This window comes from Vombatus ursinus, unplaced genomic scaffold, assembly GCF_900497805.2.
Source record: "Vombatus ursinus unplaced genomic scaffold, bare-nosed wombat genome assembly UNPS02005659.1, whole genome shotgun sequence".
Taxonomy (NCBI): domain Eukaryota; kingdom Metazoa; phylum Chordata; class Mammalia; order Diprotodontia; family Vombatidae; genus Vombatus; species Vombatus ursinus.
In genome coordinates this window covers 23996503-24010989 of record NW_020945437.1, presented here as the reverse complement: position 1 = coordinate 24010989, position 14487 = coordinate 23996503, and the positions used below count along the sequence as shown (strand labels likewise).

At 40.8% G+C, this 14487-nt stretch overlaps 2 protein-coding genes across 8 annotated transcripts in view; one reads left to right on the top strand and one right to left on the bottom strand.

Annotated features, from left to right (window-relative positions):
• Positions 1 to 5979, bottom strand: part of C2CD3 (C2 calcium dependent domain containing 3) — a 150372-nt gene extending 144393 nt beyond the window's left edge. For all 7 annotated transcript variants that reach the window (XR_003567867.1, XM_027848178.1, XM_027848179.1 and 4 more), the window contains exons 1-2: positions 5894 to 5979; positions 4232 to 4501 (exon numbers count right to left, since the gene is read on the bottom strand). Coding sequence is in view for 6 of the 7 variants with exons in the window: in XM_027848178.1 (XP_027703979.1) it covers positions 4232 to 4501; positions 5894 to 5948 (325 nt within the window). In the remaining variant the exon portion in view is untranslated. The remainder of the gene's footprint in view (positions 1 to 4231; positions 4502 to 5893) is intronic.
• A 581-nt stretch (positions 5980 to 6560) lies between these two features.
• The window catches only part of PPME1 (protein phosphatase methylesterase 1), a 67098-nt gene continuing 59171 nt past the window's right edge, over positions 6561 to 14487 (top strand). The window contains exon 1 of the mRNA XM_027848177.1: positions 6561 to 6824. Within this exon, the coding sequence (XP_027703978.1) occupies positions 6724 to 6824 (101 nt within the window). The 5' untranslated portion in view covers positions 6561 to 6723. The remainder of the gene's footprint in view (positions 6825 to 14487) is intronic.

The following is a 14487-nucleotide window of genomic DNA, read 5'->3' as shown; positions in this document are numbered from 1 at the left end:
GTGGCCACAGGGAAGCAGGGACCCTGGTCACAGTTCTAGGGTAGGAAAGAGTGCCTGTGGTCACTCACAGACGAGTGCACAATACAAACTGCAAACTTGCAGGTCCCAAGAATTACCTCTGAAAATAGCTGCACAAAAAACCTGAACATTGGGAACGGTTCCCTCTCCAGTCCAAAAGCAGGGTCCCACTTTAGCAGAGTTAAAACTCAAGAAATAGGCTACAAAATGAGTTAACAGCAGAAAAAGATCCTGACTATAGAAGGCTATTATGGTGACAAGAAAGACCAAAACACAAACTCAGAAGAAGAAAACAAAATCAAAACTCTTATGTCCAAAGTCACAAAGAAAAATATGAATTGGACCCAGGCCATGGAAGAGCTCAAAAGGATTTTAAAAATCACGTAAGAGAGGTAGAGGAAAAACTGGGAAGAGAAATGACATCAGCTCCAGAAAGAGATCTCAAAATGAAAACTCCCAGGAATATTACAGTCAAATTCCAGAGCTCCCAGGTCAAGGAGAAAATATTGCAAATAGCCAAAAAGAAGCAATTCACATATCAGCCACAATCAGGATAACACAAGATTTGGCAATGTCTGCGTTAAAGGATCAGAGGGCTTGGAACATGGATATTCCAGAAGGCGAAAGAGCTAGGATTACAACCAAGAATCACCTACCTAGTAAAACTGAGTATAATCCTTCAGGGGAAAAAAATGGACATTCAATAAAATCAAGGACTTTAAAGTATTCCTGATGAAAAGGCCAAAGCTGAATAGAAAATTTGACTTTCAAATACAAGACTTAAAAGAAGCATAAAAAGGTAAAGAGGAAAGAGAAATCATAAAAGATTCAATAAGGTTAAACTGTTTCATCCCTGCAAGGGAAAATGATACTTGTAATTCCTAAAAACTTTTCCTCATTAGGACAATTAGGAGGAGTATGCATAGAAGGCACAGGTGTTAGTTTAATATGATGGAGAACAATTTGGAACTATGCCCAAAGGGTTATAAAATCATGCATATCCTTTAACCCAGCAATACCACTACTAAGTCTATATCTCAAGGAGATAAAAAACAAACATATGTACAAAAATATTTGGAGCAGCTCTTTTAGTGGTGGCAAAGAATTGGAAATTGAGAGGATGTCTATCACTTGGGGAATGGCTGAACAAGTTGTTGTATATGACTATGATATGCTATAAGAAATGACTAGCAGGATGCTCTCAGAAAAACCTGGAAAGAACTGATGAAAAGTGAAATGAGCAAAACCAGGAGAACATTGTACACAGTAACAGCAATATTGCGAGATGATTTTCTGTGAATAACTTAGCTATTTTCAGCAATACAAAGATCCAAGACAATTCTGAAGAACATATGATGAAATGTACTGTCCATCTTGAGAGAAAGAACTGGTAGAGCCTGAAAGCAGATTGAAGATGGTTTTTCTTTACTTTATTTTTGGTGGGGTTTTTTTTGTCTGTGTTTTCTTTCACAGCATGACTTACGTGGAAATGTGTTTTGTGTGACTGCACATATATCACCTATGTCAGATTGCTTGCTTTCTCAATAAGGGGGGCGGAGGGTAGGGAGGGAGAGAATTTGGAACTCAATTTTTTTTTTCGGTGAGGCAGTCAGGGTTAAGTGACTTGCCCAAGGTCACATGGCTAGTAAGTGTCAAGTGTCTGAGGCCGGATTTGAACTCAGGTCCTCCTGACTCCAAGGCTGGAGCTTTATCCACTGTGCTACCTAGCTGCCCCAGGGACTCAAAATTTGAAAAAAGGAAGGTTGAAATTGTTTTTACATGTAATTGGGGAAAAAATAAAATATTAAATTGGGAAAAGATAATGGAAGATAATGCTAAATTTCAGTTAGAGACTAGTGATAGATTAGGAATAGAAAGAAGAAACTCTGCTAATATCAAATACACCACGTCTGTGGCAATGCTGATTTTACAGTGTAGTAGTACAAAAAAGTAAATTAAGTTAGTGTGGCATGATCTGTCAGTAAAGACATGATAACTTTTAATAATCAATACATCCCTTTAAGAATCACACCTTTAAGCCCATAGTTTGAAGACTCCATCCTCTTCCCTTTTTTGAAAACCAGTACATTTATCATTTTCCAGGTCTGTAGTACTGCTGTTTTCCAAAAAACATTTTCAAAAAAAAATTTTTAGAGAGGTAAGGTGTTGGATATAACTGGTTGACCTGCTAGAACAAAGCAGGTCAGGATGGACCCAAGAGTAAAGTATTGGGAAAAGAAATGTTTTTTACTATTTGCCTTCCTTCCCCTAATGAGATAGTGTAGACTAATGAATAGAGAGCAGGCCTCCAGAGTCAGGAAGGTCTGGGTTCAAGTTCCAAGTTGGACACAAAGTAGTATCCCAGGGCAAAGCTCAGCACAAACCTCTCAACACTCCAGAAAACCCTCCAAGAAAGTAAGTTGCTAAGAAAGTGCTGACCTGCATCGCCAGAGCAAATAGCAGTTGTGCTACTACTGCAGTACTGGAGGGTTGCCTACTACAGTAATGAAATCACAGGTCGAGACCAAAAATTGGATATGAGTCCAAAGAACATTATTTCCTGCCCTTCCTCAATGAAGCCACAAACAAGCAGCTCAGAAATTCCTGCCAGACCCTGCCTTCCATGTCCTCTTCTGTTTAGCCTGCTCAAAGTGCGTTGAAGTCCAAGGCTATCTGGGGAAATCTGATGCAGACCAGGGAATCCAGATAGATGACTGACAAAATAACCTGGGGCCTAGGTCCAGTATGAGAAGGAAAATTAAAACCCTCTAAGTCCAAAGTAACATTGATCCATTCAAGCTGGAAATCCCTTAGTAGATCATATCTTAGAGCTAAATTTCCTCATCTTTTTGATGTTAGGGTGGATTAGATTGCCTCTGAAGTCCCTTCCTGCTCTAATACTCTACCATTCTATGATAACCTTCCAACTACAAGAATCTGTGTTTTAGGCCAACATCCTCATTTTACAGATGAGAAAACTGAGGTCCCCAGAGGACTTGCCCATAGTCATACAGATCCAGCAGTAACATTTGCCATTACAATAGGAATTAGCCAAACTGTCATTGCTCCACCAAATACACAGCAGTTTTGGCAATTTCTGCCACTATAATCTTGAGGAAGACCATATAGGCCAGGGATGGGGAATCTGCAGCCTCAAGGCCTTGGACTACGTCCAAGTTTTACAGAACAAATCCTTTTATTAAGGGGATTTGTTTTGTGAAGTTTGGATTTAGTCAAAGGGCTGCACTTGAGGACTGAGAGGGCTACATGTGGTATAGGCGACCCCGGTATAGGCACATATCTGTGTCAGGGAGATGGATAAGATAGGATTTATAAACTCAAATTAGGGACAAAATATACTCCAAATTTCAGAGATGAGTTTCACCCTACTGCTTCCCCACCCCTCATATGCAAAATGTATTTGATTAAAGGCTTAACCTTAATGAAAAATACTTCATTGGATCTAGGAAAATACTCCATAAAGCAACACAGATCACAACTCCTTCACATTTTCATCTGATGCATGTCTATGTCTTTCTTTAAATTCTTCCTCCATAAAGGATATGCCCCATGGTTTAGAGGTCTTCTTCTAGACTTATTACTGTTTCATGAGTACCAATGCAACACTCAGGCTATTCATTCTTATCCCTTTCACTACATGACCAAACTTCTTCCTGCTCCAGTTAGTCATGTCTTTGGTGATACTGTTTACACTATTTCTGGTACACTTTCACAAAGACTGTGAATAATATATGTCGCAATCTATTTATAACCATATATTCTTCCATTTCCCCTTGGGTACAATAAAAAAAAAAGTCCTATTTATAATACTCTTCTTCTTCTTTTTTTTTTGGCTAGGCAATGGGGTTAAGTGACTTGCCCAGGGTCACACAGCTAGTGTTATATGTCTGAGGCCAAATTTGAACTCAGGTCCTCCTCACTTCAGGGCCGGTGCTCTATCCACAGTGCCACCTAGCTGCCCCCTATAATACTCTTCTTAACAAACACAAAGTTCCTACTTAGTAATAAAGTACTGTGCTGGGTACTTTGAGAGATAGAAGTTTTAGGTAAGCCAATGTTCTTACCTCATGAAAATTATATTCTGGTAAGGAGATATACATGTAAACAGATAACAGTATATGATAAGCAAATGTATAAAACAAATTGCCATGGCGAACTCCTAAGAGAAAAAGTTTGGATGATACAAACATACCTGTTAAATAAGAGGTAAATTGCTTCGGTCCACAACGAATTGCATAACGGGTTGTTGTTCTCACAGCTTTTTGTTCAATTAGGGAAGCATCCCTGGGACAGAATATAGTTCCGTCTGATGTCTCCCCCCACCACCTCACTCGGACCAGAACAGGAGTTGGAGGCTTCACAACCATCCAGAGTATTTTACTAATGGTTAGTCTCAGAAAACATCTCAGCTGACCTTCAACCAAAGGTGGTAGACTCGTGGATGGTGAAATATCACTTAGACCTGTGCAAAAAGACAAGAATGATAAATCAGAATTTGGAACAGGTAAGCAAATAAGACACTATGTAACAACTGGAGAAACTTAATTTCTGCGAACAGCTCTCTTGATATAGAGAAAAGAACACTACATTTGAAAATCAGAAGATCCGTGTTCAAGTCTCAACTTCATCACTGGGGCAAGCCACTGAATTTTCTGTTTGGCCCATTACCTATACAATATGAGGGAGTTAGGTGAGATGATTTCTCAGGTTCCTCCTAGTATTAACATAGGAACATTGGTGGAAATTCCAGAGAGGCAGATTTGGGTTCAATATAAAAACAAAACAAATCATTATGAAAATTAGAGCTGTCCCAAAGTGCACCAGGCTGCCTAGCAAGGCAAGAAGTTTCTCATCACTGGTTAGAGTCAAGTGAAAGCCAGATTACTTGTTGGGATAGTTATGGGGGGATTCCTATTCAGGTATGTATGTCGGCTTAGAAAACCTCTGAGGTTTCTACCAACTCTGAAAAGTTGTGATTTTATAGAGGACTTTATGGTACTAAACTTGGCAACTTCCATTTTAAATCTCTAGTATTTAAATCACCCCTCAGTATGACACTGCAGATTCACGAATTTATTTTCACACTCTCTGGGTTTTTTCAGTGTCAAATTCAATAATCATTATTATGTGCTGGAGATATAAGGATAAGTATAAAACAACCTTTGTGTAGACTGCTGAGGGGGGAAAAGGGGGAGACACAACATCTGCACAGATAAGTGAATTTTGACAACGTAGAGTGAAGGTGACAGAACATTACATTACAGACACTGAAGCCTGCTTCTCCCCTACATCCTCAAATGGTCATGATATAAGGTAAAGTTACTTTTTGACTAAAATCTTTCTAATCTGAAATCTATGTAGGTTCAAATCTTTGGCTTTCTAACGGAATTCTTCCTTTCTGGACTTTTCTAGTTAATAGGGCCTATATAGATGTGTCAATCAGAAAACTGAAGCTCAAAGCGTTGTCAAAGGGGTCCCAGAAAAACTGGACGTGGGCTAAACAGCCGGTAAACGCATGCCCTGAGACTTTTCCTTTTTCCTCTTCCCCACCCCCTCTCGGTAAGGATGCTGTTCTCTCTCAAATTCCCTTGGGGGTGCCCCATTTCCCGAGTTTCCAGAACTGCGGCACTCCTCACACCTGCTCAGGTTTGTCTTTCCCATCTTCCCCTCCCTCCCCACGCCGCCCTCAGCCGTCCATCCTTCTTCCCTGGAAGCCCCTGGGTCCCTTTCCTCCCAACCTCTCCGCAGCACCCCTTGCACCCCGGCTTGCACCCTCCACAGCCTCCTCCTCCCGACCCCTGGCTCCACGCTCTCCTCAGGGCTGCCCCCGCCCGGGGCCCTCCCCTGGGGTTACCTTTCTTCTTGCGGCTGTGGCCGCCCCCAGCTCCTGGACCCTTCCGCTGCTTCATGGTGAGGCGGTGCTCTCAGTCCCTGAGGCGCCGGCGCCGGAGCCGCAGACCCCGCAACAGCGCCTTCGCCGCGTCTTCCTCCCACTCCGCCAGGGCAGCTGCAGCGTCCCGCCAAGGCTCACCCAGCCGCTCCGCGCGCGCGTTCCCTCGCAACCGCCGCCGCCGCCGCCGCAGGGCCTCCTGGGAAACTCAGGGAAGCCACAGGCGGCTGTCTCTGTCTACCAACAGTAGTGGCTCCCGACGGCGGGCAAGGAAGGCGCGTTAGGGCTGTTTCTTCCCAGGAGAACTACAAAGCCCAGGATGCATTGCTCCCGCTCTCTTTCTCGTAACGGATCCGTACTCCTCTGGCCACCGCCCCATCTCCTTCAGCCGGGTTCACATTAGCAATGCGCAGGCGTGGCAGCGACCGTTCTCGGAGGACTCCATTGGTTACGCGGACCCCGCCCTCTCGCGCCGGGCTCGTGCCGACTTTGCTACCCAGGCTCCTTCGCAGGAGAGCGGGTTGCGCACTTCCGGCCAGGTCGCTGAGGAGACAAGGGCCGAGGAGTGGCTGGGCTGGGCGACAAGGGGAGGGGTTTGGGCGCTGGTGGGCGGGAGGAGGCGCCGCCGGCGTCTGGGGGCTGTCCGAGGACTACGGTAAGCTGAGCAATTTGAGTGCTGCAGCCGCTTAGGCTTCGTCCAAGTGGACTTGTCCCAGAGGCGACGCTTGGGCGCGACAGGGCACAGGACGCGACACGCGGCGGCCTGGGCCTCCCTACTGCCTTCCTCTCCTTTCATGTCGGCCTTGGAGAAAACCATGCACCTGGGCCGCCTGCCCTCCCGCCCACCCCTGCCAGGCGGCGGGGGCGGCCAGAGCGGAGCCAAGCTGCGCATGGGGTACGTACCTCCCATCGCTCCGCACCAGGGCTGGGCCGGGGCCCAAAAGAGATCTGGGTCTCCTGAAGTAAAGGGACGGTTGGGAGGGAGGGGTCACCCGAGGGCGCCTTAGGTGGGGAAGGGGCGAGTGAGAGACCGGGGGCGGGGTCTACTCGAGGAGACTTGGGAGGGGGGGTGAAGGGGCAGGGTGACTCGAGAGGGCTTTGGAGAAGTGATAGGTGATGGCGGCGGCGGGGGCGACCCGAGGGGACGTTGGAGAAGGGACAGGTGATGGGGGCGACCAGAGGGGGCGTTGGGGAAGGGGCAGGTGATGGGAGAGTCCGGTCCTTGGAAAGGGAAGGGGCGGGGCAGGTGGGAATGAGAGAGGTGGGGGGCAGGGAAGCCGAATGAGGAGGGGAGGCCGCTAATAATAGATGACCGTGAGGGGCCCGGGGTGGGCCCGTGGTGGGCCCGTGGTGGGAGGGGAGCCCTGGGAACTGAGTAAAAGCAGACTGCCTTGTGGGAAGGTGGAAGGGCAAGAGTAATAAAGGAGACCACTCAGAGAATAGAAACGGCCATGAAAAGGTCTGAAAGGAACTTGACTCAAGTTATAGAGAGAATGAAGAGTGCGGAGGTGTGAGTCTGAGAGGTCAGATTGGGAGGTGAGATGGCCCTGTAGTGATTGGGGAAGGAGTGGGCTTTGAAGTTTAGATGGTGGAGAGTACTAGGTGCTTGGTTGTGTGAATTGTATTATGGATAGAGAGTAGGGAATGTGATTCAGTGAGCTTGGCGTTTTGGAGAAGTAAACGGGAACAGAGTAGGTGAGGAACAAATGATAAAAAGAATAGATGTTAAGGGCAGTGGGATACCTGATCCTAAAGAATTATTGGAATCATAAGACCTAAAGAAGAAAAGAGGTAATAAACTCTAGGAGATTAAGGAAGAAGTTTAAAGGATGTGTGCTCACAATTGAACTAGTTGAGGGAAAGGGTTAGGTATTTCTAAAGAGAAATCTTGGCCTTTTAAGAATTAAACTTTTAGAGAGGGAAGGAAGGTTAGAGATTAATAATGATGCAGAAACTGTAGAAGCTGTTATTGCCTCTATTTCTTAGGTGTTAATTTCTTATAACAACTTTCAGAAATGTGAGCTATTATTAAAGTTGATGTTTGATTTTTTTTCTTAAACTCTGGTACTGAAATCAAAACTCAGACAAAGGCAGACACTATTTCACTATAAGGATATTAAATATATTGAGCTTGCCACCAGTATTGACATAAAGGTTAATAGGTTGTGTTTACCTTAGTCATCTCTAGTTAGAGTTAGGAGTTTTCCCTCTGTCAAAGCAAGTCCCCTGAAAGAGACTTGGGGAAAAAATTCCAAAATAAAAATTTTAAAAGACCACGGGTTTTACGGATATTTACTTGCACAAAAATTCTTTATAAAATGTGTTTGCTTTTGGTACTTAAGTTCTTTTGCCTCTAAGGGAATATACTTTTTAATTCGTTGCTGATTGGATAGTGATATTGGAAAGAGATGAATGGTTTTGCCTATAATTGTGGATTTCTAGTGGGAATTTAGAGTAAGCATTTGTTTGACCTCTAGTTTTGATCCATACTATGGTACTGAGGCCTTCTTGTTCCTGTTTGTCACTCATTTTTGTTTCTTTAATAATATTCCCTCACTGTGACAGGCATGCCTCACCCAAAACTAAACTAATAAGAAGAAATGTTTTGATTCATTCTCTGCTATCCTAATGCATGCCAGCACCTTCTCTGCAATTATCCTTCCCTATAACACTGAAATCACAGGGCCAGTCTCTATTCCTCTTTGTCTTATATAATGGACTCAGAGCTTAGAGATTGAGTCAGTATTTTACATATAAGGAAGTAGAAGATCCAGTCAAAGGAAATGATTTGCCTGAGATCACATAACACATTAATAGCACAACCTGGACAAAGAATCTAGGTCTCATCATTCCTAAGTTCAGTGTACTTTCTACAGGGTGTATGTCCCAAAAGTTTTAGTGCAGTTTTAAGTTATTAAAGTGTTATTAAGCTTTAATAGCTTAAAACTGCATTAAGTTTTTTGGGATCTTCTGTACTATACCCAGCTACCCTGTCCCCATAAAAGCGTCTTGGGAACATGTAGTGATTTAGGTGGAGTCATGCTATGTGTAGATGAAAGTGTTCAAACTACATTCCTTTTCAGACATGCTATTACTCAGACTTTGGCTTTTCACCCTCCCATTAATCTTGTAGGGTTAGTGAGGCTTCATTGTTTACTACAAGTCATTCATTTATATTCAGTGTCAAAGGTTTTTTCTAGTCATTCCATGCCTAGTGTACTTCTCTCTCCTATTTTCTCTCTACTATTTGCCTTGCCATTTCTCTTTACTCCTCTTTACTCCTTTACTGCCTGTTTCCATGAAATTATGGAACTTGACAGTTTATTCCTCACCAAACTATTCTCTATTGCCTCTTTACATTCAAGTTTTAGTAAAGTCTTACTGTTGTGAGCTGAGAAATCTTATTTTTGTTGATCTATTTAGTGTTCTATTTAGTCATTTCTATTTCTAACCTTGGCTTTGGAGGTGGTGTAGTGAATATAGTGCATACCTGGAGTCAGGAAGACCCAAGTTCCAATCTGGTTTCAAATGTTAGCTATGTGACATTGGGCAAGTCTCTTAACCTCTGCCTTAATTTCCTCATCTGTAAAATGGGGGTAATACTAGCATCCACCTCCCAGGTTGTGAGGACCAAATAGGATAATAATTGTAAAACACTTAGCCAGTGCCTGGCATACAGTAAGCACTATATAAATATTGGGTATTAATGTTATTATTGTTTTTTGTTGCTAAAATTTTTTTCTCCTTGGAAAAAAATTTCTACTCATTCTTTGAAGTCTGATTCTTTCTATCACTTATCTTCACCAGCCTCCTATCCACCCCAGACCTTTTCTTCCTTTCTCTTTCATAAGACCTCTGGAGTGCATTTATCATTTATTTATATTATAGTCGTATGTGTGCCATATCTACTGGGCACATATATCCCATAAGTTCTACGAAGGTAAACGACCTCATTGAATCGGTATTGATTCTCTTCCAGAATCTAATATGACTCTCTATATGTAGTAGGAACTTAAATGCTTATTGAATTTAATGAATGAAAACTTTATTGCTATTGAGGGTCAGTAAAAATGAGGGCAATAGATAAATAAAAAGCAGCCAAATTTAGTTCATTTGGGATTTTGTTTTGCTTCTTCAGAGAGAAATATTAAAAGGTTCTACCTAACCTGATAAGAATTTCCATAGATTTCCATAGGTTCCATGAGAATTCTATATAAATTATTCTTGTCAAAAGAGCTGGCTAAAGAAGCAAAAGCGCTGGACTTTGACTTAGGAGAGATCCAGATTAGAATGCTGACTTTTATCATTAGCAAGCATTATTAAGCCCTTACTATGTGCTAAACCATGTGTTTAAGCACTGAGGATAAAAAGAAAGGCAAAAGTTGGGTTCCTTCTCTAAAGAAGCTCGTATTCTAATGAGGAAAACAACTTGCAAATAACTATGTGCATACAAGATATATACAATGTATGTAGAAGGTAATCTTAGAGGAAAGAGACTTGGGGATACCAGGAAAGATCTCTTGTAGAATGTGGGATTTGAGTTGAGTCTTGAAGGAAGCCAGGGAAGCCCTCACTGATTATATCCATGGACAAATCATTTACCCTCTCTGAAGTTCAGTTTCTTCATCTGTAAAATAGGGATGATTCTGGAATCCTACTGAACAGCACTATTGAGACAAACTTTACAAAGCTTAAAGTACTATATAAATGTGAGCTGCTAATTCATATCCTGTTGTATTTTAGTATGTTATCACTTCTCTTTGAAGTAAGAATTAGCTTTTTAGTAACTGTTGACCACTCCTCAATTGTTCTCTGTCTTTATGGTCCTAGAACTCTGGATGGTATAGTCACAATATAGTGACTAAACTGGGGAGATTCAGAAAACTTCTTAGATTAGGTAGCACCCAAAGCTGGATCTTGAAGGAAGAGAATGATTTCAGCAAGCAGAAACAGCACTATTATATTACTGGTACAGTCAGGAAAACAGAAATGGAAGTGTAATTTGCCCCAGGTCACAGATTGAGTTAGGAATTGAATTCAAAGGCTTTGTTCCTACTTTTTCTATGGTTGCCAATTCCTTTAACTTCATTCCCACTACCTTACAACAAGATTATTCTATCTAATGGCTTTAATGTTGTGATTTGTGTAGCCTAATCTTTTCAAATGGTGGTCAAACAAATAGAATAATCCTTCATGTACAAATTGTTCTATTAAATTAGCTGAAATGTAACTTTCTTGAGTCTTAGGTAATTCAATAACTGAACTCTACTGGATTAGACCTGTAAATACAGAAGGGTACATTGATAAGATATTTTTGCAGCGAAATTTATAACTCAATTACCAAAAAAAAAAAAATTCTTGGTACTAAAGTGTTAGCCCAGAAGTAATTTTAAAGATTTTTCTTTTCTGGTTAATGATGCCTATAAACCTTCAGACCAAAAGCAACAGCAAATGCAATTATATTATTTTTCATACTTTCCCGTGCCAAACCTACAGTGTGTCCATTTTGTTCTATGGAGTTGCTTTTTAGTAGTCTTTATACAATGTTTTCTTACTTATCTTTATTGTCAATGTTTGAGTGTTCAATTGGTGTATTGTAATATATTAGACGCCCTGTATCCCACTCATCTGTAGCAAACACTTTTTGGCACCCTCAGTGACTGGAGCCCCCTAGCAGTTGCCTGTATACTAAAGCCACGCATTTGAATAACCAAGATAATGTCTAAGGCTCACCTCTTATTCACTCTTTAAAAAAAATTAAATTAAAAATAATTCTTAACAAACCTATTTATTTGGTATAGCAAAATAGGGCAGTAGGCATGTATTACAGACAAGCACCGTGGGAGCTCATGGTGTGGAATGGAGAAAAGAAACAGGAGAACTAAAGTATACACAAAACTATATTACAAAGTAATCTAGTAATGGATGTTCACATGATAACACAGAAGCATCAGGAATAGTTTGAATTATACCCAGTAACACTATTTAAGAAAGCAGAAAATGTGTGATAAATTTGGAAAGATTTCTTCACAAAATACTTAAAGAACAAACTTGGGCCAGCTGAGAAAGGGCTAAGTTTTAATTATCTGCAGCATACTCTAATGTGGAACCCTTCATTTTTCCCACATTCTGTATAAATGCAGTATTATTTACTTCTACAAGGGTGAAGGGATCTCTTAAGTCAGAAGAAAAACTAGTTGAGTATTAGGTGTTTATTACTGAATAAGTTTAAAGTTCAAAGCTTTTCTTGGCAAGCCCATTATGGAGGATGATATTTTGTACATTCACATAATTATTACAAAAATAATTTCCACTAATATTCCATGCGGTATCATTTTGTTAATAAGATCAGTTTATGGTTATTTGGACTGTTCTGTTTTCATTTTATTTTTTTCAACTTTGTATCCTTAACAGTAGACACAGGGCTGTGTACATAGTAAACACTTTATAGATACATATTTGTTGAATTGAGCTTCAGCTAGCTACCTTTGTTCAGTCATTTTCAGTCATGTCCAACTTTTCGTCACCCCATTTGGGGTTTTCTTGGCAAAGATAATGGAGTGGTTTGCCATTTCCTTCTCCAGTTCATTTTACAGATGAGGAAACTGAGGCAAAAAGGATTAAGCTCAGGGTCACACAGCTAATAAGTGTCTAGGCCAGATTTGAACTTAGGAAGATGTCTTCTAAGCCAGATCCAGTGTGCCACGTAGCTACCAAATAACAAATTTGTTGTTTGTGATACATATGAACTACTAGTTTAAGACAAATGTCTACTTTCTTCAGCCTGAGGTGATTGCCTTTTTCCCATAAACTTTTTAAGTACTTTATTACTTTAGTTTTGTCTTTATCTTATTCCCATTTTCCCTAGGCACATAAACCCAAGCGTAAACCTGAGGGTATCTTTTCTCATTTGACTTTGTATCCCATCAGCACTCAGTACAAGCTTCTGTATATAGTAATAATAATAATAGCTAGTATTTATATTGAGCTTTAAGATTTGCAAAGCACTTTACATTTGTTATTTCATTTGATCTTCCCAACGACCTTGTGATTTAGGTGCTGTTATTATCACCATTGATGATAATATCATCATAGATGAGGAAAATGAGGCCTAAAGCTGAGAGTTACAGATAGTAAAGGTCTTGAGGCAGTGTTTGAACTCAGGTCTTTCTGAATCCAAATCCAGCACTCTTACCCACTATACTACCTAGTTATCTCTAAAGAGTAGGTACCCAAGAAAAATTTACTGAATTACATTTTGAAGGTATAATGCTAGGTTGTGTTGAAAAAAATAATTTCTTGACTACTTCAGGCCATACCTAGAGCTTGCAATTGCCTTAGTACTTTATGTAATTTTAGTGTACCACTTGCTCTTCCATGTCTTATCTACTAGTTAGTATACAGTGTCCTTTACCTTGATAAGATACCATGGTGCAGTGGAAAAAAAACTAGACTTGGACTTAGAACACTTGGATTTGAGCCCTGACTCTGGCACTGAGTTAGGGGTGGGTGGGTGTGTGTGTGTGTGTGTGTGTGTGTGTGTGAGCGCGTGTGTACGCACATTGAATATTTAGGATATGTATAATACATAGTTATATAGCATTTTAAATTGTGCAAAGAACTTTTATATATGTTAACTCATTTTGATCCTCAAACTCTGTAAGGCAGATACTATTATTATCATCCCCATTTTACAGAATGTAAATACATTTATTAAGTGTCAGAGTAAAGAATATTCTTTCTATCCCTAGTTTTTAAGAAGACTTTGTATTTTAATAGCCTCTTTGATCCTAGGATCTCTAAATACTCCAAAGCCTCATGTGGCATGCAGTAATAACATTGCTGTTTTATTGGTTGTTACACAAAATTATTGAAAGAAGCATCCTGTTTGATGGCCAGTAAGGTCTTTTAAGTATGTCAGATCTTACTTTAACTGTTTAAAGTCTTAAAAAACAAATCACCCTCATCCTCTTAAATCACATCTAAACAGCAGGTATTGAATGGGACATAGTCTTGTCCTGGGGATAAAAGGATGAAATAGGACAGTCCCTGTCCTCCAGATTCTTAAAAATTCAGTATATGACTTAGTTCTGTCCATTTGGACTAAGCAGAAAAAGTCTAATCCCTTTTTCACGTGCCAGTCCTTCTAATACTTAAAGACAGTGATTATATTGCTCAGTAGATAAAGAAATAAAACATTTATTAAGTGCTTACAATGTGCTAAGTGTTTTAGATACATATCTAAGTAAGCCAGACAATCCTTACCCTCAAGAAACTTACATTCTAGTGCTTTTTCCCTAAGTTTCTCTTCTCCAGGCTAAACACCCTGATTCTTGGGTAGCTTGAACTTGAGATCCATCATCGTCCTGTTGCTTACTCTGGATGCTTTCCAATTTATCACTGTCCTTGAAATAGGAGGCCCAGAACTATACACAGTACTCTGGATAGTGTGAGAAGGACAGAGTATAATGCAGGCTTTCACAACCTGTGACCTGCAGGTTGCTTTTAGCCAGTCAAAGGATTTCAGGAGGCCTGTGAAAAATGTAGAGGGAAACATC